At 49.6% G+C, this 24,159-nt stretch overlaps 2 protein-coding genes and 1 non-coding gene across 3 annotated transcripts; 1 reads left to right on the top strand and 2 right to left on the bottom strand.

The window, feature by feature from the left end:
- Window positions 1-1,435: 1,435 nt before the first annotated feature.
- KRT32 (keratin 32) lies at window positions 1,436-9,728 on the bottom strand. The gene is made up of 7 exons (XM_035300558.3): window positions 9,217-9,728; window positions 8,452-8,534; window positions 8,126-8,282; window positions 6,648-6,809; window positions 6,444-6,569; window positions 5,505-5,725; window positions 1,436-2,134 (listed from the first exon to the last, which is right to left on the bottom strand). The coding sequence occupies exons 1-7, from the start codon at window positions 9,682-9,684 to the stop codon at window positions 2,005-2,007; spliced, it is 1,347 nt and encodes a 448-aa protein (XP_035156449.3). The 5' UTR covers window positions 9,685-9,728; the 3' UTR covers window positions 1,436-2,004.
- A 606-nt stretch (window positions 9,729-10,334) lies between these two features.
- Window positions 10,335-10,516, top strand: LOC118154103 (U2 spliceosomal RNA). Its single transcript, XR_004744027.3, has one exon. It is a non-coding gene; the product is annotated as a U2 spliceosomal RNA (small nuclear RNA).
- A 5,562-nt stretch (window positions 10,517-16,078) lies between these two features.
- Window positions 16,079-20,700, bottom strand: KRT35 (keratin 35). Its single transcript, XM_035300557.3, has 7 exons — window positions 19,973-20,700; window positions 19,110-19,192; window positions 18,763-18,919; window positions 18,027-18,188; window positions 17,607-17,732; window positions 16,890-17,110; window positions 16,079-16,571 (listed from the first exon to the last, which is right to left on the bottom strand). The coding sequence occupies exons 1-7, from the start codon at window positions 20,441-20,443 to the stop codon at window positions 16,424-16,426; spliced, it is 1,368 nt and encodes a 455-aa protein (XP_035156448.3). The 5' UTR covers window positions 20,444-20,700; the 3' UTR covers window positions 16,079-16,423.
- Window positions 20,701-24,159: the final 3,459 nt, after the last annotated feature.

Here is a 24,159-nt window from a genome sequence, read left to right as displayed (position 1 = left end):
CTCATCTCATCAAAAAAGAACTCTGTGTTTGGAGGGTGAGGTTCAGAAAGGTGTCAATATTCCTGTCCCCAGCTCTCTCCTCTTTACCTGCCATGGCCAGTCCATTGCCCAGTCAGGCCCATCACAGTGTCTCTTACATTGATTATTCATTTTTCCATGACTCCTGGCATTGTCTTAGCTGAGACCCTGTTAGCTTCTTCCACAGCCTATCCCCTCCTCTCAGCCATTCTGTCTGTGTTCCTTGGTGAAACTTTCTAAGATTCCGCTCTAGTCACGTCATCTTTGAGTTGAAATCCTGCAGCAGCCCAAAAAAAATCCCAGACTCTGCCTTCAGGATAGAGTCCAGAGTCCAGGCTCTTTGTGGGGTACCCAAGAACCCCCCACCGTCTGATGCCTTTCTACCATTTGAGCTTCATCCCCATCAGCCTCTCACAGGAACCCACTGCTCCAGCCAGCAAGGCCTCTCAAGCATGAACCCTGCTCTCCTGAAGACCCCCACACACTTACTTACCTATCTAGTGCCCCATAGACCCTCTATTCAACCTCCAAGACCCATTTCAAATGCCACCAGCTATAAGAAGCCTTTCAGATCCTCTCGGGGTAAGACTCTCTCCCAATTTTGACTAGTCTTTACTCTTTCCGGGTAGGAACCTGGCAGTTAGAATAGTTAAAATGACACTGTTGTGCTGCTAGACTTCGGCTCAAGTCTTTGTCCTTGCACGTAACCTTGAACGACTGACTTGACCACCCTACGCCTCCATGTCCATGTCTAAAATGGACACTATGCATACCTTACAAGGTGGTCATGAAATTGCCTAAGTTAATTAATGTAATATCTGCACACAGTACTTGGTGCATTATGAGTACTGGAGAAGTAGTAACCGTTGTCATCTTTATTATTCTTACTGTTACTATTACATTGCCCTTACGGAGAAAGAAGTGCAGTCTTATGTACACTGGTCTTAGCTCCTCCTGTAATTATAAGTGTCTGAATGGTAGTGATCACTTGCATTTTTTACACCTCCGCACCAAGCTGTAGTTTGCAAATAGTGAGGACTGTCAATGGGAATTGTCTGAGCATCTCTAGAGCCTGAAGTCCTCGATTTCAGTCCTGGGTCCACCACTTACCAGCTGTGTGACTTCGGGCAAGTTTCTTCTTTTTTTTTTTTCTTTTTAGTTATCCTTATTTTATTCTTTTGTTATTGCATTTTCGGTTTGGGGGTTGAGTTTCCTCATTTACAAAATGGATGAAATAATGGTATCTTTTTCATAGATTGCTGCAAGGAATGCCTCATTTAATCCAATGAGGCATCACTAACAATGCGTCTGGGAACTCTCTCCTGGATTAGCCAGCCTCTAATGCAGAACCTGCACCCAGTAGCTACTCAGTGAAGATATTCTGAAAGAATGAATGATCCCATTGTCCCAGCTGTAATGAGATTTAGAGGTGGGTTTATTATTCTCAATTACAGTAATTTGGCCTAAGTTTCTGGCATAATTATCTCCCTCCTCTCTTTATTCTTTTATTACTTGGCCCCAGAACAATTGATTAGTTTTAACTGGTTTATGGCATGCGGGCCTTTTTAGTGAACACCTCTCAAGCCTCTATGGAAGCAGAAGAGGCATAAAAACAAAGAATTTGCCCACATTCCTCTTGAGCCCAGTTGAGTAGGATTGGCTTGTGGACGCAGCAGCGCAAGTGACAAACAGAGACAGACATGTTTGCAGGGCCACTGAGTGCAGCTCTATTTGCCAGTTAACTAAGAACACTTGCTCTTTGAGGCAGCACAGACCAGAAACATCACCAAAGAGGAGATGTTCACCCACGGGAAAAAGGCAGTTTCTAAGTGGTGGGGGCTGGAGCGCCCCCTGGAGTATCAGAACTTGTTGCAGGTGATCCACGGTCCTGCTCAGGATTTTCCTTGCTAGCTGGGGTTGCCCCTGCTCTTTTGGTGGCCACAGAATACCCTCACACCCTCCAGGATCCGCTGATGCAGAAGGATTTCAGTAGCGGCCCTGGGGGCAGGGCAAGCAAGGCACGCAGATGGTGTGTGGCACACAGACGGTGCGGGACACACACGGGGAGGGCGCACAGGGGGTACAGGAGGGAGTGGAGCACGGGTTACCGGGAAGCCTGCAGGAGAAAGTCACAGAGGGACAGGATTAGTAGAGAAGGCCCACTCGGGCATAGGTCCTGCTGATTCTACCCCTCAGATGCCTCTCAACCCCATCTACCGTGCTTTCTCTGCCCAGCCGCCCTGGTCCCAGCCTCCACCATCTTTGCCCTAGTCACCTCATGTCCTCCTAACTGATCTCCCCAACCCTGCTTGAGCCCCTTCTAACCACTGCCCACTTAGTGGCCAGAGCAATCTTCTACGGTCACAAATCCAATTATGTTTCTCCCCTGCCTAAAACCTTCAGTGGCTTCCATCTGAGCTTAGGATGAAAAGCAGCTTCCTCTGGAAGCCATCATTCTCATAAACTAACACAGGAACAAAAAACCGAACAACTCATGTTCTCACTCATAAGTGGGAGTTGAACAATGAGAACACATGGACACAGGGAGGGGAACATCACACACCAGGGACTGTCATGGAGTCAGAGGAAAGGGGAGGGAGAGCATTAGGACAAATACCTACTGCATGTGGGGCTTCAAACCTAGATGAATGGTTGAGAGGTGCAACCAACTACCATGGCACATGAATACCTATGTAACAAACCCGCATGTTCTGCACATGTATCCCAAACTTAAAGTAAAATAAAAAAATAAAGAAAAGCAGCTTCCTTAATAGGACCTGCATGATTCTGCTCCCACCTCTTGCCCCAGCCTCACTCAGCTCCGTTGCTCTTGGAGCTGCAGGTACTCTGACCTTCTTCCAGCTACTGCAGGGACTATACTGCTCAGACCTTCTTCCAGCTACTGCAGGGACTATACTGCTCAGACCTTCTTCCAGCTACTGCAGGGACTATACTGCTCAGACCTTCTTCCAGCTACTGCAGGGACTATACTGCTCAGACCTTCTTCCAGCTACTGCAGGGACTATACTGCTCAGGCCACAGGACTTGTGCCCTGCATCCTACATCTCTGGAACCCTCTTCCCTCTCCACTCACCTACATTTCTTCCTTAAGAGTTTAACTCAACTGTCACATCCTCCTCGAAGCCGCCCCATCTCTCTGAGACAAAGCCCCCATGGTACATCTATCTCCTTTCATCGTGATTAGTAATCATTCTATCATGGTCTGTCACCCCTGCCAGGCAGTGAGGCCACCGGTCACATATACATGACCACCCTGCATACCTGGCATATAATAGGCACCAAATAAGAATATTTCGATAAGACAAAATAATAAATTATAGAGAGTAAAAAGTTCTTCTTCAAAGTCTCGCTTATTGTTTAATAATAATATATGTTAAAAATAATAGTTTCTTTTAAAGACTAACTTTCTTCAAAGCCTTCTTGCTTTATGCTAGTAACTCTTTGTTAAGCCTTATTCTATGTAGCTGTTAGATATAAGAGAATAAGTACATTCTATGTCCTTATACTTTAACCAAGATATTTGTGCTAGACATGCTCACAGGCACTTAGTACATTCTTTGTCCTTGTACTTTAACCAAGATACTTATGTTATTACATTTCTAAGTCCTTTTGCAAGCAACTTCCTGTCCCTTCCTTATTTAGACTCCCTCTTTTCCTTTGTTCTCCATTGCCTTTACCTGTTAAGAAAAGTTTTAAGTTGTTAGCCAATCGGGTTTAGTTTAGATTGTGAGGTCTGGCTCTAGCCAATTGAGATCGGACACAGCAGTAAGGACCCAATGCATAAGGAGTAAATATGCCTGCCTTTCCTTTGTTCATTACACTCTCATGGCAAGACTACTGGCAAGTAGCATCCTTTCTGCAGAAAGTAAAATTGCCTTGCTGAGAGTTCCTTTGTCTCAGTGCTGATTTCTCTTTGAGGCACCAAGCATCTGTTTCCAACATAAATGAATGAAGAATGAATACATGGTAAAAAGGATTAAGGATGATCTCAGAGATTGACAGGCATGCACTTAAAACCAGAAACAACACTCTGGATGTTGGATGGAAACCCAATAGCTCAGAGAACCAGTGAAAGGCCTGAGGATCACATGCAACCTGAAATGTGTTCCATTTGCTTGACACTGTATTTTCTTTAACTTGTTGAAAATATTTAAGCATCAGAAGAATTTAACATTTTTAAAAATCCAGATTCTCAGCTTCCCTGGAACTATCAGAAGATCCAGCAATACTGAACCTGCTTCTCACAGAATAGAAATGTCCCTGAGGACATGGCACTGCCTGGATTGGACAAGGCAAGAGCTGTCTGCTTTTCCACAGTCTCCATATGACCCAGTCATTCATGCATGTTAATTATCTGGCCCTTGCAAATATTTGACTTTGTAACACTTGCCCTGAAGTTATAGGTTCTGAATAGTAGAGAAGCAGGGCTAAATGCAGAATAAGAAATGGCTACATCAGTCACTAGTCCACTGGGTGTCCATGACCCAGAGGTACCCTGCATTCAGACACCCACCAAGTCCTGCTGATTCTACCTGCACGGTGTCTAGAGCTGATGCCTCTGCTGCCCTAACTCAGGCCCTCCCCACTGCTTACCTAGGCTGTGGCCAGGGCCTCCTGAACAGTTTCTCTGCCTGGTTCCCCTCCCTCTACTCAGTTCTTCCTGCTGCTATCAGAGCCATCTTCTTGAAGAACAGCTTTGAGCTTGAGAGATATTTATTGAGGATCTACTGTGTGCCATGTACAGGGAATAAAAATGTATTATAATGTCTCTGCATTATAGATGTTTATGATCTAGTGGAGAAGACACACAGTAAATTCTCTCATTTCCTCCTCAAAAAAAGAGTAAGGCCTTCCACTTGTCTGTAAAATAAAGCCCTCCCTTCCCCGCACGACCTGTGTCGTTCTCCATAAATTGACCACAGCTGATCTTTCCTGTCTTGCTCCCCACCAGGACTCAATTATATAAGGCTACTGATTGTCCTGCCAATATGCCAAAATCTCCATTCTGAGAGCTGGACTGAAAATGGACTATGAGGTGAGGCTGGGGTAAGAGGTGGGAGCAGGATCGGGCAGGTCCTATTAACAAAGCTTTCATCCTAAGCTCCCTACATGCCACAATCTCCAGTCACCTATCTGCCTATCTCCCTGAACACATGGAAACAATAGGAGGGCAGATGTCCTGCCTTCCTCTCTCTTGGTATCCTCCACAGAGCCTGCCCCATGGTGGGCAGTTAGAAGGAGTTTGCAAGCTTGGAATGAGACAGAATGGTCTTCAAGGGGCCTGGTACAGGATGGCAGCATGAACACCACTGCCTGACTTCTTTTAGAGCATACCAGCTCCTAATGGCTCCATGGTCAGGACAGGGTTCTAAGCTGATGGTCCCTCAAGGGCAGATCCAGTTGCTTCCTATAACCTCCCAGAATCCCTGCCCACATCTCTCTGAACCTCAGCTGCACCTACGTACTTGATGTCCTCGCTCTCCAGCAGGCTCCGGTACGTGTTGATCTCGCTCTCCAGCCGGGCCCGGACGTCCAGCAGCACCTGGTACTCCTGGTTCTGCCGCTCCAGGTCAGCCCGGATCTCGGCCAGTTGGGCCTCCATGTTGGTGATCATGCACTGCATCTGGGCCAGCTGGGAGCTGTAACGGGCCTCGCTCTCCGTCAGCGTGTTTTCCAGGGAGTCCCTCTAAGGCAAAGGAAGACATAACCATGAGGAGGGGAGCTGTTTGCTATGGCTTGCTTCAGAAAGAAATAAGAAGAGCCAAACCTCCCTTTGGTGCTGGGAATGAGCCCTCCCTTTCTGAGTCACTGTGGAAATGGAAGCCTAGAAAGGTCAAATGACTTGTTCAAGGGTAAACAGCTGGTACGTGATGGAACCACAGTTTCAATTTGTAAGTCTGATCCTAAATTTCTCCTTCCTTCTGCAACTTTTGTCTGGCTTCAGGCTTTGGATCTGAGATTTCCCAAGTACCTCCGTGATAGCAGCATTTAGAACAGTGGTTTTCAACCCTGGCTGCACATTAGAGCCACATGGGAGCCCTCAAAAAATACCCATGACCTGACGCCACCTCCAGAGACTCTGGTTGAGTTGGTCCAGAGAAGAACCTGGGCATCAGGATGGGTGATACTGAGATTCATAGGTTTGGAAAGGCAGGCTAAGCACAGAACAAGTCTTCTTGTGGAGTCGAGTTTGACAGTGTCCACCTAACCCATGTCCGATTTGAAATATGCCTCTTTTATCTCTGAGCTGGATCTCAGAAGAAACCTCCCTCCAGGAAAGGCCAACAGGATGAGCATCCATAGTGGCTGAAATCTGGGCCTCCTCTTCCTCCTTCCTGGAGGCCCACACCTATGCTCAGTATGACTAGGATCCAGAGGGAGGGCGCCCACCCAGCAGCTCTCACCAGGCTGTGCTGGGCCTGCAGCTCGATCTCCAGCGTGTTGACCGTGCGTCTCAGGTCAATGATGTCTGACTGGTAGTTCTGAAGCTGCTCAGAGCTTGTGGCCACCTGCTGGTTAAGTTCCTCCATCTGAAGTGGGGGGAAGGAGAAGGTTGGAGTCCCTTCCTAGGGACATGGAGGAGGCTGCCCCCACCATGAGAGGCCCACCTGCATATTGAACCATTCCTCCACGTCCCTGCGATTGGCCTCCACCATGGTCTCGTACTGACACCGCATCTCCTCCAGCACCCTGTTCAGGTCCACCGGGGGTGCGGCATCCACCTCAATGTTAAGGCGGTCCCCAAGCTGGCATCGAAGGGAACTGACTTCCTGAAAAGGCACAAGAGCTCCAGACAAGTGTGACAATCATACAATCCTGCGTCACCTCCCCAGGGAGACAGAAAAAGATGCAACAGAAGATGCTGAAGATGGAAGCATTAGACCGCCCCCAAGGACTGCAGTCCACCCAGCAGCATCCCAGTGCTCTTCAGACTCCAGCTGAACACCCCTGTGACAGGAGCCTCACTGCAGCACATTTCCTGTCACTTTGGCAGACGCCAAGAGCAGTGTCTGGGTTTGTCGGATGCATTTGGGCTAAAATGGGAAACCAGTCCCCCTAGCATTCCCAGCCACCCTCCCAGCCTGTGTTCATCCTGGGAGGAGGGTAGCAGGAGCCCAGCTTGACTAGTTCAAGGCCCGGGTTAGGGCAGCTGCCTCCCAGGCCTGGCTGCCAAAGAGGGAAAGTTATCACTGAGGCTGCCAGGGTGTGTGATAACTTCTCATTAGTGGCTTTTTGGTGTAGTTCCCGGTTCTCTAATTTGAGCGAGATGAGTCAGACACCCGGGGGTGCTCAGCGAGTATGTGGTTACTGGCTGTTACTTTATAGTTAAGCCTGAGGAAACCCAGCCAAGATTCAGAGGCGCTTGTTCATTCAAATCCCAAGTCAAGAGGTCGAGAGTCAACCAGAAAGGAGGGAAAAAAACGCCATGGCTTGGGTGGGCTTGGCAGCACACAGGTGCCCAAAGCAGAGGGCTTTCCCTCCGAGAAACTTCAGGAGATAAGGAAAAAACAGAAAGTGAAGGGCTTGCCTGTAGCTTCAGCTTGAGTATTTTATGTGCAAACAGCAGAGAGGACAAAATAAGGATGGGGGCCAAGGAGGAGACCACTGCAGCTCTACGCCCTCTCGGAAGAGATGGGACTGCTTCTGAGAGTTTGGCCAGGCAGAGATGGATCCGGAACACAACTTGCCCCTGGCACCACTGCACCACTCTACCTCTGGTGTGTGGCTCTCGAGAAAGCACATGCAGTCACCAGGAATGAGCGCTTGGCAGTCAGTAGCCCAGAAAATGCAGAAGGGAAGGGGACTACACTTCCGAGCACTGACCAAGTGGCGGGTGTTTCCTACCCATGCCTTGGGGATTTCCATGATCCATATCCTACCCATTCAATTCTCACAATAACTCTGCATGATAGTGTCGTCCCCATTTTACAGATGAGGAAGCTCAGGAAGATTCCATAAATTGGGCATATTCACTGAAACAACATGTGGCAGGCTTGGGAATCCAACCCATGTTTATCCAACCCCATACCCCACATTCTTTCCCCTCTGCTTCCCAGGGCCACTTCAGCGTGACTTCCGGCCTCACCTCCTCATGGTTCTTTTTGAGGCACATCAGTTCCTCCTTTAGGGACTCCACCTGGGCCTCCAGGTCAGCCTTGCACAGAGTGAGATCATCCAGGATCCTTCGCAGGCCGTTGATGTCGGCCTCCACCAGCTGCCGCATGGCCAGCTCCGCCTCGTACCTGCACAGGGCCAGGGTCAGCAACCGAGGGTCAAACTGAGTGAATGCAGAACTCAGGGAAGGCCTTAGACTGCCAGCACTTCCCAACCCTCTGTGAAACTAATGGAAAGCTGCCCGAGAGCCTATGAGGACAGGACCTCCCCCAACCCCTGTCCCCTGGCCAAACTCACTTGGCCCTGAAGTCGTCGGCAGCTAGCTTGGCGTTATCAATGTTCACGACCATCCTGGAGTTCTCTGCCTTGGTACACAGAATCTGTGGGCCAAGGCACATGGAGAGAGTTAGTTCAGGGTGAGAAGAAGGAAGAAGAATCCAAATGAAGAGAAGACAGCAGCAAAGGTAGGATCCAGCACCCCTGCAGCCCACCCTGCAGAAGGCCCTCTTCCCTGGAACTCTGGGAGATATTTAGTGAATTGCTAGTCCTTGAAGAACTTGAGATGTATTCTTTAGGAACCTGGAGCTTTGTAAATTCAAATTCTCCATTTTGGATGCGCTGAGCAATGTGGAAGGGAAGAATCTCATGTCTGAAGTCATTCATGTGACAGATAGAAGGGTCCTTGACATTTACTGAAAACTCACCGTGGACCAAGGGCTCTTCCGAGCACTTGACCTGCTACATCTCATCGAATCCTTTGACAACCCCATTAGATAATGACCATTATTAACCCTATTTTACAGATGAGAAAACTGAGGCCTGGGGAAGGGAAGGGACCTCCCAAAGTCATGCAATGAGGCAACAGTAGAATCGAGACTAAATCCCAGATCTCTCCACCTGAAAGCCTCAGGCTTAGTGCTCATATTATAAAATAACCCTTTGCCCTAGGGGGGAATCTCTTTGTCCTGAACATAGCTTAATAAGCTAATGAGATTCAAATCTGGAATGCCAGCTAGTCCAGATCCCTTCCCAGACAGCCTGTTCACTTGCCACTGCCCTCACCTTCTGCTGGAGCTCCTCAATGGTCCTGAAATGAGACTGGTAGTCAGGAGTCATGGTGAGCACCTGGGAGTGAGAGGCCTCTTGGATCCTGCTCTCCAGCTCCGCGTTCTCCCGCTCCAGCTCTCGAACCCTCGCCAGGTAGCTGGCAAGGCGGTCATTTAGGAACTGCATGGTTTCCTTCTCATTGCCATTGAAGGCCCCTTCGCTGTACCAGCTGCCAGGGCCCATGGCGCTGGAGATGCCACTGACTGGCCAGCGGGAACTGGATAGATAGGTTTTAGAGACACAGCTGGCTGGCCGGAAGGTGGTGGGCATGCAGACAGAAGGCAGGCATGCCATGGGCTGGTAGACATAACCCAGGCACAGCTCAGGCCGGCAGTTCACACTGCCAGAACAGACCGAGGCAGGCCGGGGGCAGCTCTTGAGAGAGGCTTGCAAGTTGCTGGTGACACAGCAGGTGGATGTCATGTTGCAGAAGCCCTTTCTCCTCCGCCGAAGCTGCCTGGATGTCTACAGACCCCAGGCCACCCAGGCCATTTATGCCCTTGCAGTGAGGGGGTTTATGATAGAAATTCCTTATTGGGTGATATTGATGTTTACACTCAGCCCCAGAGGAAGCTGCTAATTAATTTGTAATTTGATTTCCAATGATGAGTTCCTTTCCTCATAAAAGAGCCCAACCTTATCATTTTGCTAAAGCAGGAGTCTGGGCTCCTGTCACTGATCACCACGAGAGAGCTTCAGAACACATCTTCAAAGGGTCAGCTGCACGCCTGGGCCCTCATTACTAGGGTGGGGCCTCCAGGAAACCGCCGTGACCTGGCCTGTGCCTCCATTGGCTTTGCCCACTGCACCCCCACCTGCTCTAGCACTGAGAAAGCCTGCAGGTCTGTGTGGCAACAGCTGCCTCTTTTAATGAAGGTGTTCCCTGTGGGAAGAGGCCTGACCATTTAACAAGGAAATATGTGGGTGGTAGAAACTGCTCCGATACTGGCAGCCGCGTAAATCCAGGCAGAAAGGAAAAGGAGCCTCAGAGGCTTTCTAACAGGCATCATCTTCCTGCCAAGGGTAAGAAAATAACATCAGTGGGGAAAGAATGAACTCAAGACACAGGCAGCCTCATTTCTCAGCCTTTTTAGGTAAGATCAAGTGTGGCATCAGTTTAATATCTGATACGTCCTCTATCCGAGGACAATATAGTAAATGGATTTTTGGAGCAGGGAGATGGAATAGGAGCTTGCTCTGTCCACTCCACGCATCGGCCTGGTATTTCAGTGCTTCCAGGAATGGTGCACCTGTTCAAATGGCAAAAAAAAATAAAAATAAAAACCCAAACAGAACCCTAAGAATCAGGTACATCTTTCCAGTTGGACCCTTCCTCTTGGAAGAACCCATATCATGAACATCTCCAGGTGGCAGCTGCTCTATCTTGACCCTCTCTGGACCATCCATTCGATTATCACCGCACCACATACACAATTGTCAAGTGCTCAATAACTGTTTGTTGAACAGACTGAGATAGAACAGTTGGAACAGGTTCTACTTTTACTCTCTGTTGTGGCGGATGGGGAATGCTCACTTCAGGATCTCAGAGCATGGAAGCAGTGTGAATCCACTCCCTTTGGAAAGGACATTCTATAGCCCTGGAATGAGCTAAGCCAGGAGATGGGGAGCAGATGTGCCCAACTATAGAAGCCTTGGGCATTCACTTAAGAAGGTAACATGCTGGAGTGCGGTTTTTGGTCCTGGCTGCAAAAGCTGTGAGCTTCACATGTAGTATGTGTGTGTTATAGCCACTTTTTTATTCAGTAATCTTCTTTATATACTGTTGGGGCATAAGAACGTTCCTTATGTTTCATGTACTCCCAGAAGTGTCAGTACAAGAACAGGAAAGGGAAAATGCCACCTAGCCCCTTCACTGCATAAAAAAAGTAAAGCATAGAGATGGTGCCTCTGACTTGCCATGTGACCTTGGGAAAGTCATTTTGTCTCTCTGGACCTCAGTTTCCCCATGCCAATTGAAAGGGTCAGATCGATTACTCTCACAATTTGATTCTCTGCAACAGCCATAAATTCAGGACCTTGTCTGGATTACCTGTTTAGAGGAGATGATAGCATCAGATGGAAGGAGGTGTGACGGCAATACCAGCCATATGGGATGAGACTCATCAGGCCACCCTTCAGAGCCACAGCCAGAATTTGTGGAACATATACGACTGCCAGGCATGGTGTTGAGTGCTTGGCATTAATTTGCCCATTTAGTCCTCTGCCCCAAAAACTATAATTATTATTTTAATAAGGTGTTATCAGTGGTTTCTCAAAGTGTAGTTCCTAGACCAACAGCATCAACCTGACTCAGGAACGTGTTAGAAATGCAATTTTTCATCCTAGAAGGAAACCTAGGAAACATCATTCATGACATAGGCATAGGCAAAGACTTCATGACTAAAACACCAAAGTTGTAGTCAATTTCGGCAACAGCCAAAGTTGACAAATGGAATATAATTAAACTAAAGAGCTTCTGAACAGCAAAAGAAAGTAGCATCACAGTCAACAGGCAACCTACAGAATGGGAGAAAAATTCTGCAATCTTCCCATCTCACAAAGCTCTAATATCCAGAATCTATAAGGAGCTGAAATAAATCAACAAGCACCCAGAGCTCATACATCCTCCTGGGGAGACACGATGCTATCAGTGCTCAAAGCATCTCTGAAACCCTCCTTTGTGAAATACTGAATAACTCAATGGTAAAAAGCACTATCTTGCCATCTTCCATGTTTGAGCAATACCCAACCTATTTTTAAAGTGTTTCTTTTCTCACTTGAGAAAGAAACCATGGGAACTACATACGTATTTTGGGACCCTCACCCACAAAGTTATTTAGACTCAGATTAGGGTATTGCAAGTCAGGTGCCTGCAAATGCTAACAGTGACCATGGTGCTGGCGCCCGGCTCCTCCTGGTGCCCTCTGATGTCTAACCAAGGTTAATGGCTCCCATCACGGTGTGTGCTGTGGCTTGTGCCAAGGCCACTCCCCGAGTCTGCAGATTGTCCCCAGATAACCAAACTGCTACTTATGTCTTCTTTCCTGGAGATGATGCTGATTCTGTCTCCCCTGCTGTGGGTCGATGCCGTCTATCCTCACATCTCAGTCTTAAATTCTTAAAAAAATTTTACTTTTTTTGAAGACAGAGTCTCACTCTGTCACCCCAGCTGGAATGTAGTGGCACAATCATGGCTCACTGAAGCCTTGAACTCCCCAGGCTCAGGCTATCCTCCCACCTCAGCCTCTTGAGTAGATGGGACTCCAGGCGTACACCACAACGCATGGCTAATTTTTGTATTATTTGTAGAGACAGGGTTTTGCCGGGTTATCCAGGTTGGTCTTGAACTCCTGGGTTCAAGTGATCCACCCACTTCAGCCTCCACATTGCTGGGATTATGGGTGTGAGCTGCTGTGCCTGGCCAGTCTTAAATTACTGTGGTCTCATATTCTAGTTCATTTAATGTTTCCTCCTTCACTGTTGATGTTGCTGCAGCTTAGGCAGGAGACCTTGAAAGATCATCTGAGTGGCGCTCCATGCTGTGCTCAGAATATCTTAGACCCAGTTTGTGGACTGTAGCCTCTCTTTCCTCAGGGTGCGTTCATTCCCAGGAGCCACCTCCATGCTTCATGCAAATCACCCTTGTTCCATTTATCTTGGCAGTTCTCCACACATGCTAGGATCACTGTCCAGATAGTTACCTCTCAGCTGCCTTCACCAGGAACAGGACCTCCCAAATGCCCTGTTGCATGCTTTGTGAGTGAGAGCTCAAAGTTCCCAACACAGCAAGTACACTTTGTTCTTAGTGTTCGGTGGACAAAATATTAAGCAAAACTTGTATCTACGTTTGATGGCGTTGTGTCAGTGGTAAACACGGGTCTAGGGAAAGCAGTCCTTAGTTCTTACCTCTGCCATGGTGCTTTCCTTGGAGGATAAGAGGAAGGAGTGTCAGAGAGATCACTTTTTCTCAGGACAAGGCAAATTGGGAAGGGTCAGTGTCACCAACGAGAAATAAAACTAAAATCCTAAGTCCCCAATTGACAGAATGGACCCTGTCTTGGCCAAGGGGACCAAAGGGAAACCTTAGAAACAGAGGCACATGTATGTTTACTGCAGCACTGCTCACAATAGCAAAGACTTGGCACCAACCCAAATGCCCATCAATGGTAGACTGGAAAAAGAAAATGTGGCACATATACACCATGGAATACTATAGCCAGAAAAAAGGAAAAATAGCAAATTTAAAATTTATTTCAAATATTTCAAATCAAAAGACAGAGAAAAGGCAGAAATGAGAAAGTCAATAGCATAATGAGGGGGCCGGGCACGGTGGCTCACGCCTGTAATCCCAGCACTTTGGGAGGCTGAGGCAGATGGATCATGAGGTCAAGAGATCAAGACCATCCTGCCAACATGGTGAAACCCGTCTCTACTAAAAATAAAAAAATTAGCTGGACGTGGTGTCATGCACCTGTAGTCCCAGCTACTCAGGAGGCTGAGGCAGGAGAATCGCTTGAACCCAGGAGGCAGAGGTTGCAGTGAGCCGAGATCATGCCACTGTACTCCAGCCTGGGTGACAGAGCAAGACTTCATCTCAAGCATAATAGGGACCAGATCTAGTAGTGCTACCGTCTATGTCAGAGTTCCCCTGTGCCCCCTGCAATGAGTTGGAGTCAGGTGCAGGATCTTTGGCAATCCAATTGGGAGTTGCAATTGGGTTGCTAAAAGGTCCTCCACCTGACAAACGAGCTCTCGACCCTGGCTGCATGTTCATATCACCCAGGGAGCTTTCAAAAACCCCAATATCAGGTCATATTCCAGACCAACTAAAGCAGAATTTCTGGGGCTCAGAGCAGGCATCGGTATTTTTTAAAGCCCTCCAGGTCGTTCCCATGTACAGACAAGGTTGAGAACTTGTGGTTGGGTGGAAACGGCATTATAATTAAAAAGCACAAGCAAATGAGGTAAATAATAATTAGAGGTAGGGTTACACATGATTTAGTTAGCTACATCTTGGGGGAGCTAGGATGGGTTTGGAAAGGGCTTGTGCCACAGAGAACACCAAAAAGAAGAGCGTGACCTATACACAGCACAGTTAACTGGAGCCCATGTGCTCCAGGCAGCACCCACGTGCTGCTGACTGTGAGGCTCCCTGTTGACTTTGCTCAGAATTGGAATTGGATAATGAACCATGCAACTGCACATTCACTTTAGCTGGCCTGGTTTGCCAGGAAGGAAATGTCAGAAATGAAACCCTGGGCAGAGAAATGTGGATGCCCCAACTCACAGCAATCCAGCCATCCAGCTGGAAGAGAGAGTTGGTAGCGATCACCCATCTTCAAATGCCTTCCATGTGCTGGGCAAAGCACTGGGGACTTCACAGCATCAGTGTCATGTTCTCTGTTTTGCTGAGGCTCAGAAATGGACTGTGACCTGCTAAAGTTCCCACACGTAGTTAGTGGTGGGTGGAGATTTGAACCCAGGTCCATCCGACGCCACATTCAGAGCCCACGTTCATTGCACTAATGTCAAGGCCCCCTTCAACCAGTCTCCTGACACCACTGAGGTAGAAAAGAAAAAACGCGGCAAGTGAGCGTCCTTCCTGTTTCTTCCCAAAGTCTCCCTCCTACACAGAACAGTCCTTCCCAGGTACCTAACACACCTCCTGGCACAGGGGGATGCTCAATAAGGGTTTGTTGAGTGAAGTGAATGATCCAGAGGCAACCACCCCTTTCAGAGCCTAAGCCTCAGCAAAATTAGTGAAGGGGTTCCAAAAAGACCAACACAGAGGTGGTGCCAGTTGCCAGGAGCTAGGGGACTGGAAGCAACCAAAGCGGGGCTAGAGAAGGGAGGATTCTCTGTTCAAATTACAATGAACTATACCAGATGTCCTCAAGGGACGAGGGTCTCCAGCTAGCCTTGGTCAGCATCTTCCAGCCATCTTCTCTCCCCCTTGGACATGGCTACAGCTCTCTTAACATCACTGAAGATCCTTAGCAGGTACTCTCAGCATCTTATGAGGAGCACATGCCAACTGGGAATGCACGTCTTCCTTTTTAGCTCAGAAACTTTGGTCTTGGCCCTTCTCCCTTTCCCACTGGGATTAATGGAACTTGCTATTTGCCTGGCCTATTTGGAGAGGACATTCTGGACACAGACGAGAGCCTTTGGGTCAAGATGCTGGGAGCTCTCACGCCCATCTGAGGAGGGCTCGTTGTACCCCTCACCAGATGCCAAGAGCACGCGAGCATGTGCGTGAACCTCCCAAGGACAAGAGCCTCGGCGTTAGGGATAGAAGTTGTGAAGGCAAGCGCTCTCTCCATCTCCTGCTTATGATGGGCTGTGGGTTGTTAAGGGGGTTGCTAAACTTGAAGGGCTGTGTGAAAGGGCTGCAATGGAAGAGGGGGGTGATGTAAATGCACTCCTAAAAGTATCCTGGTCGGGAGACACCCTATTACTGGTCTTACAAGGACCACAGACACAAGGCTGATAGAGTGGCCAAAACCCTTCCCATGATGCTGATCTCAGCTTCAGTCTCAGTTTTGTCCATCCCACTCTGGTATCCCAGGTGACCACGTATACCAAGAGGCATTCAGGAGAGGTCTGGAAACACCTGGCCCCACACTGGAATCTTGGAGAAACGTCTTCATCGGGGAAGCCCGGCCAAAGGTCTCAGTGTAGGCCTCTACCCACCCCAAACAGGGCACAGTGACCCTGTCATCTAAAGGGTCATACTTGGTCACACATCTCCCATTCATCTGCCCAACAGTCACCCCTGAACAGAACAGAGACACAAGCCAACAACACCAGAGTGGGGCAAGTTGAGCATCAGGGGCCTGAGTAAATGCACTTTATTGTTCTGCCAACAAAAGCCATCGACTGCATTTCAGAATCCCCCAGAACAGCACCCAGAGGGAAAACCTGACCCAGGAGGCAGCCCAGGAACAGAGACCCCGGCACCCATTGAAATGATGAGGAGTTGAGACCTTTGGAGGCAGCGGGCCTTCGTGACAGGCTCTGAGAAACATTAAGGCATGTATTTGCAGGACCAGACCTTGGGCTCTGCATGAAGAAAGGGGATTGGGCTACAAGGGTTAGAGTTGGGTAGAGGCCAAGTTCAAGCCCTGGAGACAATGGCCATGGCCTTCTGGGTCAGCCACTCTCAGAACCGGCCCCCTGGGCAGGGCACACAAATAGGGCGGGGGCTGCAGGTTGTGCGGGCTACACTAGGACCGCAGGAGGCTGCAGGAAGACAGGGAAGGCATGACTTGGAGGGTGAGTAGTCAGCTGCACATGGGTTACAGGGGAGCCTAGAAAAAAGGAAACAGTCGGATTACTATGATGTTCCAGTTGCTGTTTGCTGTAACTCAAAGCAGAGCCTAGACTTTGCAATCTGGAAAGCACCTTAAAAATCACCTGATCCTAACCCCCTTCTTTTACCAAAAGGGAAACAGAGGCCCTGAGAGGAAAGGGGGCTTGCTGGAGTTACATGATGATTTGCAGGAAGACCAGAACTAAAACCCTGGACTCCAGACTCCGAGTGCCAGACTCTTTCCAGGCACCATGCTGTCTCCCCAGAACTTTGTAGATTGAAGTGAGAAGACTAGAGCACGTGCAGTGATACTCACTTGCTATCCTCGCTCTCCAGCAGGCCCCGGTACGTGCTGATCTCACACTCCAGCCGGGCCCGGACGTCCAGCAGCACCTGGTACTCCTGGTTCTGCCGCTCCAGGTCAGCCCGGATCTCAGCCAGCTGGGCCTCCACGTTGGTGATCAGGCTCTGCATCTGGGCCAGCTGGGAGCTGTAGCGGGCCTCTGTCTCCGCCAGGGTGGATTCCAAAGCATCTCTCTGTGAGGGCAAGAGTTATGTGAGGATGAAAAAGTCTAGAGGTCAGAGAAGGAGCAAGAAAGCTTCATCTGGGTCTCAGTGAGGCCTCAGAATCCAAGAATGGAAGCTCAGAGAATCAGGATTTGAGCCATCTAGGATAAACCGCAGTCAGACATCTCATTGGAGATGAGCTAATTAGCCCCTGTGGCTTCTTTGATGGAGAGAGTATCCCCTGTTAATGTCATCTCTGAGTAACTGATAATCACTCAGAAGATGTATCTGCTTACAAAATATAGGAGCTCCTGCTTGGACATGTCAGTTGCTACAGGTCTCTTGTCTTTTACCACTGAGGGGTTCGTGATTGGGGCTCCCTCATTCCCTCTTTTCTGCATAGAGAAGCCCTGGTGCTCAAGAACATACACCTCTGGAGCCTGCCTGTGTGGTCGGAGCATGGAAGCTGGGGAGCCTGTGTGCTCCTCGGCTGGGTGCAATAGCAGCTCCCTGCCTTGGGGCTCACCATGCTGTGCTGGGCCTGCAGCTCAATCTCCAGGGCGTTGACGGTGCGTCTCAGCTCGATGATCTCTGCCTGGCAGGACTGCAGCTGCTCTGCACTGGACACCACCTGCTGGTTCAGCTCCTCAGTCTGAAACATACATACACAGGACCTGGTCAGCAACACCAGGGACTTGGCTTCAGAGAGATAAAGAGGCCAGTTAGAATCGTGAGCCAAGAAGGACCTTCCCAATCACCCAGTCCCACTCATTTGTTTTATACTCGAGGACATTGTTGCTCAGATGACAGCAACCTGCCCAAGAGGCACAGCAAGGTCAAGGCAGAGATGGGACTCAAAGTTAGGGTTCTTGATTCAGAGCCCCAGGGTCACTTCCATGTGAGCCACCATGTACCCCTATTGCACTGACTGTTCCTAGGTACCTACCTGGGTGTCAAACCAGTCTTCAGCATCCCGGCGGTTATTCTCTACCAGGGTTTCATACTGGCACCTCATCTCATCCAGAACTCGGTTCAGGTCAACAGGTGGGGCAGCATCCACCTCAACATTCAGCCTGTCACCAAGCTGGCAGCGCAGCGAGTTCACTTCCTATAGCACAGACCAGGTCAGTACTAACTCCCAGAGGGCTGTCTCCCAGGCTCACCCCCTCCACATGCTCACCTGTTCCCCCAGGCTCACCTGTCCCCTGATGCTCACCTGTCCCCCATGCTCACCTACTCCCCAGGCTCACTCCCTCCACATGCTCACCTGTTCCCCCAGACTCACCTGTCCCCTGATGCTCACCTGTCCCCCATGCTCACCTACTCCCCAGGCTCACCCCCTCCACATGCTCACCTACTCCCCAGGCTCACCCCCTCCACATGCTCACCTGTTCCCCCAGGCTCACCTGTCCCCTGATGCTCACCTCTCCCCCATGCTCACCTACTCCCCAGGCTCACCCCCTCCCCATGCTCACCTACTCCCCAGGCTCACCCCCTCCACATGCTCACCTGTTCCCCCAGGCTCACCTGTCCCCTGAAGCTCACCTGTCCCCCATGCTCACCTACTCCCCAGGCTCACCCCCTCCCCATGCTCACCTACTCCCCAGGCTCACCCCCTCCCCATGCTCACCTGTTCCCCATGCTCACCTCCTCCCCCCTGCTCACCTCCTCCCCCCGCTCACCTCCTCATGGTTCTTCTTCAAGCAGAGCAGCTCCTCCTTCAGGGACTCCACCTGGGCCTCCAGGTCAGACTTGCACAGGGTCAGGTCATCCAGGATCCTGCGCAGGCCGTTGATGTCCGACTCCACCAGCTGCCGCAGGGACACCTCCATCTCATACCTGCAGGCATAAAACAGGGCACCTACATCTGCATTTCTTTTTTGCATCTAAGTCAGGTCTGCCCTCAAGCTAGCCAGGTGCTGTGAGTCCTGCTTTCATGCCTCAGTGACAGAGCCAAAACCCTGAGCCCAGACATCACCTATGTCCAGTTCTAGCAACCCCCAACCGTAGGACAAGCAGGACAACTCACTTGGTCCTGAAGTCATCTGCGGCCAGTTTGGCATTGTCAATCTCCACCACCAGCCTGGCATTCTCTGCCTTGCTGCACAGGGTCTGGAGGTATAAAAACATTATTTCATTGCAAGAAAGGACATTCTGCTTCTTGGAGTTCCCTAAAGCTGACAAGGGCTACCTCAGGAGGGAGGAAGTCAGCTGTCCTGGATTCCTGCTACTCCATGGGCATTGGGGGGTTAAAGGCAGGCTCTGGGGATCAACTATGGAAATTCCAGGGTCCCGTCCAATGCAGTGCATCTGTGACCTGTGACCCAGGTTAGACAGCTGCATGAAAATGAAACAGGAAGGGCCTGGTATGATGAAACAAAGCTTCTTCCTATCTCCCCGTCTAGGAGCCCAGGGCAGCTCGTTGTCATACCCCAGCATTCTCTCAGCTGTAAGTGTGGGACAGACAAGGAGCAGATATGAAGCCTGGCGAGAAGGAAACTCGTCTGGCGTCACTTTCTTCCCTGAGCTGCTTATGGAGGCTGAACTGCACTATACATCGAACCCAATCCCCTGACTTTAAATAAAAGAGGAAATGAAAACTCAGAGGGGTGGGCAATAGTACCAAAGGTCGCAGAGTTAATTCATAGAGCTTGTGTTCCAGCTCTGGCTCCAGTAACTGCCACCTGGGTCACTTACCAGTCTGAACCTCAGTGTTCTCTTCTGTATAATAAGCTAATGATACCTCGCTCATAAGGTTACTGGGAGGAGCAAATGAGGCCACAGAGGCGAACATGCTTAGTGACTCCCAACGTGCCCTATGGGAACATAACTACCAATGAATGCTGGTGACACCAAGTTCCTGGGAATCCAAAGCCACTCTGAAGCTCTTACCTTCTTCTGGAGCTCCTCGATGGTCTGGAAGTAGGACTGGTAGTCGCGGCACATGTAGGGCACCTGCTTCTCACACCACTCCCGGATGCGGCTCTCCAGGCTGGCGTTCTCCTGCTCCAGCTGGCGCACCTTCTCCAGATAGCTGGCCAGGCGGTCGTTCAGGGACTGCATGGTCTCCTTCTCGTTGCCAGTGAGGATGCCCTCCCCAAACCAGCCCCCACCCATGCTGTAGCTGTTGGTAAAGCCTCCAGCAGGGAGGCAGAGAGTAGGAAGGCAGCTGACAGCCCCGTAGCTGCTTCTGCCCAGCCCTGCTGAGCACGCAGAGAAATTTCGGGCCCCACGGGAGAGACTTGGGAGCTTGCAAGAGCTGCTGGAGTACATTGCAGACACAGGAGTGGAGCCCCCACTGGCCCCTCCTGGGCCCTTGAGAGACCTAGAAGAGAAGCCAGCCTTGAGGCATTTGGAAGCCATGGCCCCAGCAACTCAGATGCAATTGATAGATCTCTAAGACCAGATAGAAGCTCCTTACTCCAGATTTATATCTCTGCCCCAGTGGGCATTGGTTGGCCTTTACAAAGTGTTTTCTCCTCGTTAAAGTTAACACCACTTTCTATTAAAACCCCTCATTATCCTCTTAGTTTTCTGTGAAAATTTACCAGCCTCATAAAATAGGAGCCCAGCTGCTGTGTCAAGACTCACCTCCACTACCCTGCATCACTGGGAAGACTAAGTCCCCGTCAGTTCTTCAAAGGGACCTGTCATCTGAGCCCAGACCTCAGCCTCCGCATTAAGCAGGCGTGGGAGTTCAGCCACCGTCTTGACTTTCTCCAACTTTGACTTCTTTTATGGGCCCGAGGGAGTAGAGGAGGTCTCCGGGGAGCTCCCAGGAGATGGAAGAGTAAACTTGGTTGCTGCAGGAAGGCAGGGGTCTTGTGGCCAGGGAGACACAGAAGGCTCTTGAATTGGCCCAGAAAATATGACTAGAATGACTAATTTTCCTGGTTTCCCCAGGAATTTTCTGGTTTTAGTTCTGAAAGTTTCATATGCCAGGGAACCCTCAGTCCTGAGCAAAATGGAGCAGCTCGTCGCCCTAGATACTCCAGAGCCCTGATGGACACTTCCCAACTCTTTCCCTTGCCAGGAAGTCTGTCCAGGCTGTAGAGTCTAAGTTCTAGCCACAATGCCTAGAGGTCAGTTAATTGGACACCTGCCCACAATGACATCTAGGAGGGTGTGTCTTCCCCAGCTCTGGTTAAGAAATGGAGAAGCCCTTCCTTCTGGTTGCCTGAATTGGAGCTCTTTTCACACAACCCTATCAATAACCAAGCTGATGGTAGCAACCATCATTCAATGAGCATTTAGTACCCACCAACCCACACACTGATCTGTCTCTATGCATTCTCTTATTCGGTCCTCACACAACCTCATGAGATTGGTATCACCAGTGGCCCATTAAATAGATGAGTCTTGGGCTGTTTCAGGAGCCTGTCCCAGATCACAGCTGAGCAAGCATCTGTACAACTGCTCAAGGTATGCTATCTTCTTTAAGACCCACACACACCCTGCAACACAGACATGGACCGAAAGGTGCTGACTCCTACAGAAGGATCCAACAGTCAGAGTGGAAAATGGCTTAACCGAGGTCTACACAGGCTTCCCAGGGAGGCGAAAACCCAGGCCTTCCAGCTCCAAACCACAGGCCCACCCCACAGCCTCAAAGGGCCCAGTCCTGGCCAGGCCTTCCCCCTGGAGCCTGGCCCCTGCTCAGCCCCGCTGTGCCCTCCCAGCTCTGAATGCCCACAACAGTGACTGTTGGTGGATTTCTTGGCCTGCTATTAACTGATGCCTTCTGATTGTCTTATGTTTCAGCCCTATTTTCCCAGGGAGATTGTAAGCTTGGGGGCAGGGATTGATCTTATAGTTTGTTTTGAAATCTCTGTAGTGTCAAGCACAGTGCAGGGCTTCTACATGTCTCTGAATGAATGAATTAATAACTGAATGAATGAGTGATTTTCCCATGGTGAATTGTGTTAAGAAAGGAAAGAAAGAACAGAAAGGGAAAAAAAAAGAGAATAGGGAGCGGGGAAAGACAAACAGTCAGTCTTACTATTCCAACTTTTATAAATGAGGAAACAGACTCAGAGGTGGAAGGGGACCAGGCTTCTCTGTGTAGGTGAGCAACGCCTGCTCAGACTAACCAGCCTCTTTGGCCAAGAACAAAGTGTTCTCTGGGCCAAAAGCCATTCTGCCCAAGGGAAACGGATCCTGTAAGCCAATTTAGTGCTAAAGGCGTGGCTAAAAAATTCTTGATAAGATTTGATAAAACATGTATGTATTTTTAAAGCTGTTTTGGAATATTTTATAAAGTGATCTGGTCTATTTCTATGCCCTTTTGGCATTCTTTTCTTTTTTCTTTTTTCTTTTTTTTTTTTGAGACGGAGTTTCGCTCTTGCTACCCAGGCTGGAGTGCAATGGCGCGATCTCGGCTCACCGCAACCTCCACCTCCTGGGTTCAGGCAATTCTCCTGCCTCAGCCTCCTGAGTAGCTGGGATTACAGGCACACGCCACCATGCCCAGCTAATATTTTTTGAATTTTTATTAGAGACGGGGTTTCACCATGTTGACCAGGATGGTCTCGATCTCTTGACCTCGTGATCCACGTGCCTCGGCCTCCCAAAGTGCTGGGATTACAGGCTTGAGCCACCGCGCCTGGCCGCATTCTTTTCTTAAACGAAATAATTATCTAGAAACTCTTATCAGCAAGAACTGACATTGCTTAGCAAATTCCTAGTAATTTTCCTTACAGGATCATTGCACTCTGCTCAGATACGGTCCAGGCTGTCCCGGATCATGCCATGGATACACTAAATATGGCCTTAGAATACCCTTTGCCCTCCTTCCTCCTTTTTCTGCCCATCAAATCCAAATCTACCCTAAAGCCTTTCCTGGTCACTCAGCTCTCAGTGATATCCCCTCTTCCTCAAAACCTGAAACCCTGCCCAAGCCCTCTCCTCCAGGCGCAGGGGAGTGCACTTGCCAGGAGTGTGGGGGCGAGGTGTCTCCACATCAGGATGTGAGCTCCTTGGAAACTGTGCCTCCACTCTTTGTTCCAGCCACTCCCGCCACCCCTGCTCCTTCCTAGATAGGCCTGAACCTGAAGATTGGATTGGCTATGTAGGCCATGTTCCGCACATGATCTCTTCACTGATTGATTGATGTGTATGTGTGAATGAGAAAGACAGTCAGATAACACATCTGGAAAGCATAAAAAAGATCAGAAAAACCAGACCACCTTGAAATAAAGCATCATATTCACTCTGGGGAAATTGTATTAAATGCTTTATATCCTTCCCCTCTTGATATCAGTGAAATAGGAGCCCAAAGACCCGAGAAGTCTCCTAAGTCTGCCACGTGCTGTGTGACTTTAGACCAGTCACCACCTATCCCACAACACAGTCGAATTCTGGTTTGCACGTAGGTCAGTGATTTCAATAGCAACTCAGTTAAGTGTGTGTGTGAGGTTGAGACAGGAGGCATTTCTTAACCGATGCAGATGCTCTGGACAAGGTAAGTAAAAGCTAGGCAAGGATGCATGAATAAAGAGCATACAGCCACTCAGGGCTGAATGTGTGCATTAGATGAGGCTATGAGTGTGTCCTGTAAACTGGACAGTGATTGTAAAAAGGGAAAGTGCCATACAATGCAAGGTGCTGATGACGTGATTACCTGTCAGGTCACGCCCTTTGTGGTTCATCCACGGTGACAAGGTAGCTCAGCTGTTTCCCAATTAGAAGACTCGGCCCATCCCCAGAGGCTTGGCTGTTTCAGCACAGAGGTGCAGTGCTCTCTGTGCATGCCTGGTCACCCATGGCCTCAGGCCAGAGACAGGGGAAAGAGCCATGCAGACTGTCCCCCATTCCCAGAGCCAGGTGCATCCTCTGAGGCTGAGGCCTTTGGGATCACTCTCCAGCTCCAAGGGCAATGCTGGCATCGCAGCCCCCACCACAGCACCCTGCCAGATACAAAGCAAAGAGCTTGTCCCACACAATGGGGGATCCTGTTTGACACTCTGAGGCCAGGGACTCTGCATTTGTAGTAAGAGCAACACTGATATGTCCCACTTTTTGGAAGCTGCCCACACTGTCTCATTGGAGCCTCCCAGCAGCGAACCTGCAGAGACCAGAGA

Source organism: Callithrix jacchus, chromosome 5, assembly GCF_049354715.1.
Source record: "Callithrix jacchus isolate 240 chromosome 5, calJac240_pri, whole genome shotgun sequence".
Taxonomy (NCBI): Eukaryota; Metazoa; Chordata; class Mammalia; order Primates; family Cebidae; genus Callithrix; species Callithrix jacchus.
This window is presented reverse-complemented; position numbering and strand designations above follow the sequence as displayed.

What these genes read in the sequence shown, in the direction of transcription:
- KRT32 (XM_035300558.3), bottom strand. Translation starts at nt 9,684, where the DNA reads ATGACATCCACCTGCTGTGTCACCAGCAACTTGCAAGCCTCTCTCAAG. An exon ending in TTGAGGAGCTCCAGCAGAAG is followed by an intron (nt 8,535 to 9,216) that starts GTGAGGGCAGTG and finishes CTTGGCCCACAG; the next exon opens with ATTCTGTGTACCAAGGCAGA. An exon ending in AGGAATGGTTCAATATGCAG is followed by an intron (nt 6,570 to 6,647) that starts GTGGGCCTCTCA and finishes CCCCCACTTCAG; the next exon opens with ATGGAGGAACTTAACCAGCA.
- KRT35 (XM_035300557.3), bottom strand. Translation starts at nt 20,443, where the DNA reads ATGGCTTCCAAATGCCTCAAGGCTGGCTTCTCTTCTAGGTCTCTCAAG. An exon ending in GCAGATGACTTCAGGACCAA is followed by an intron (nt 18,920 to 19,109) that starts GTGAGTTGTCCT and finishes TTATGCCTGCAG; the next exon opens with GTATGAGATGGAGGTGTCCC. An exon ending in TGAAGAAGAACCATGAGGAG is followed by an intron (nt 18,189 to 18,762) that starts GTGAGCGGGGGG and finishes TCTGTGCTATAG; the next exon opens with GAAGTGAACTCGCTGCGCTG.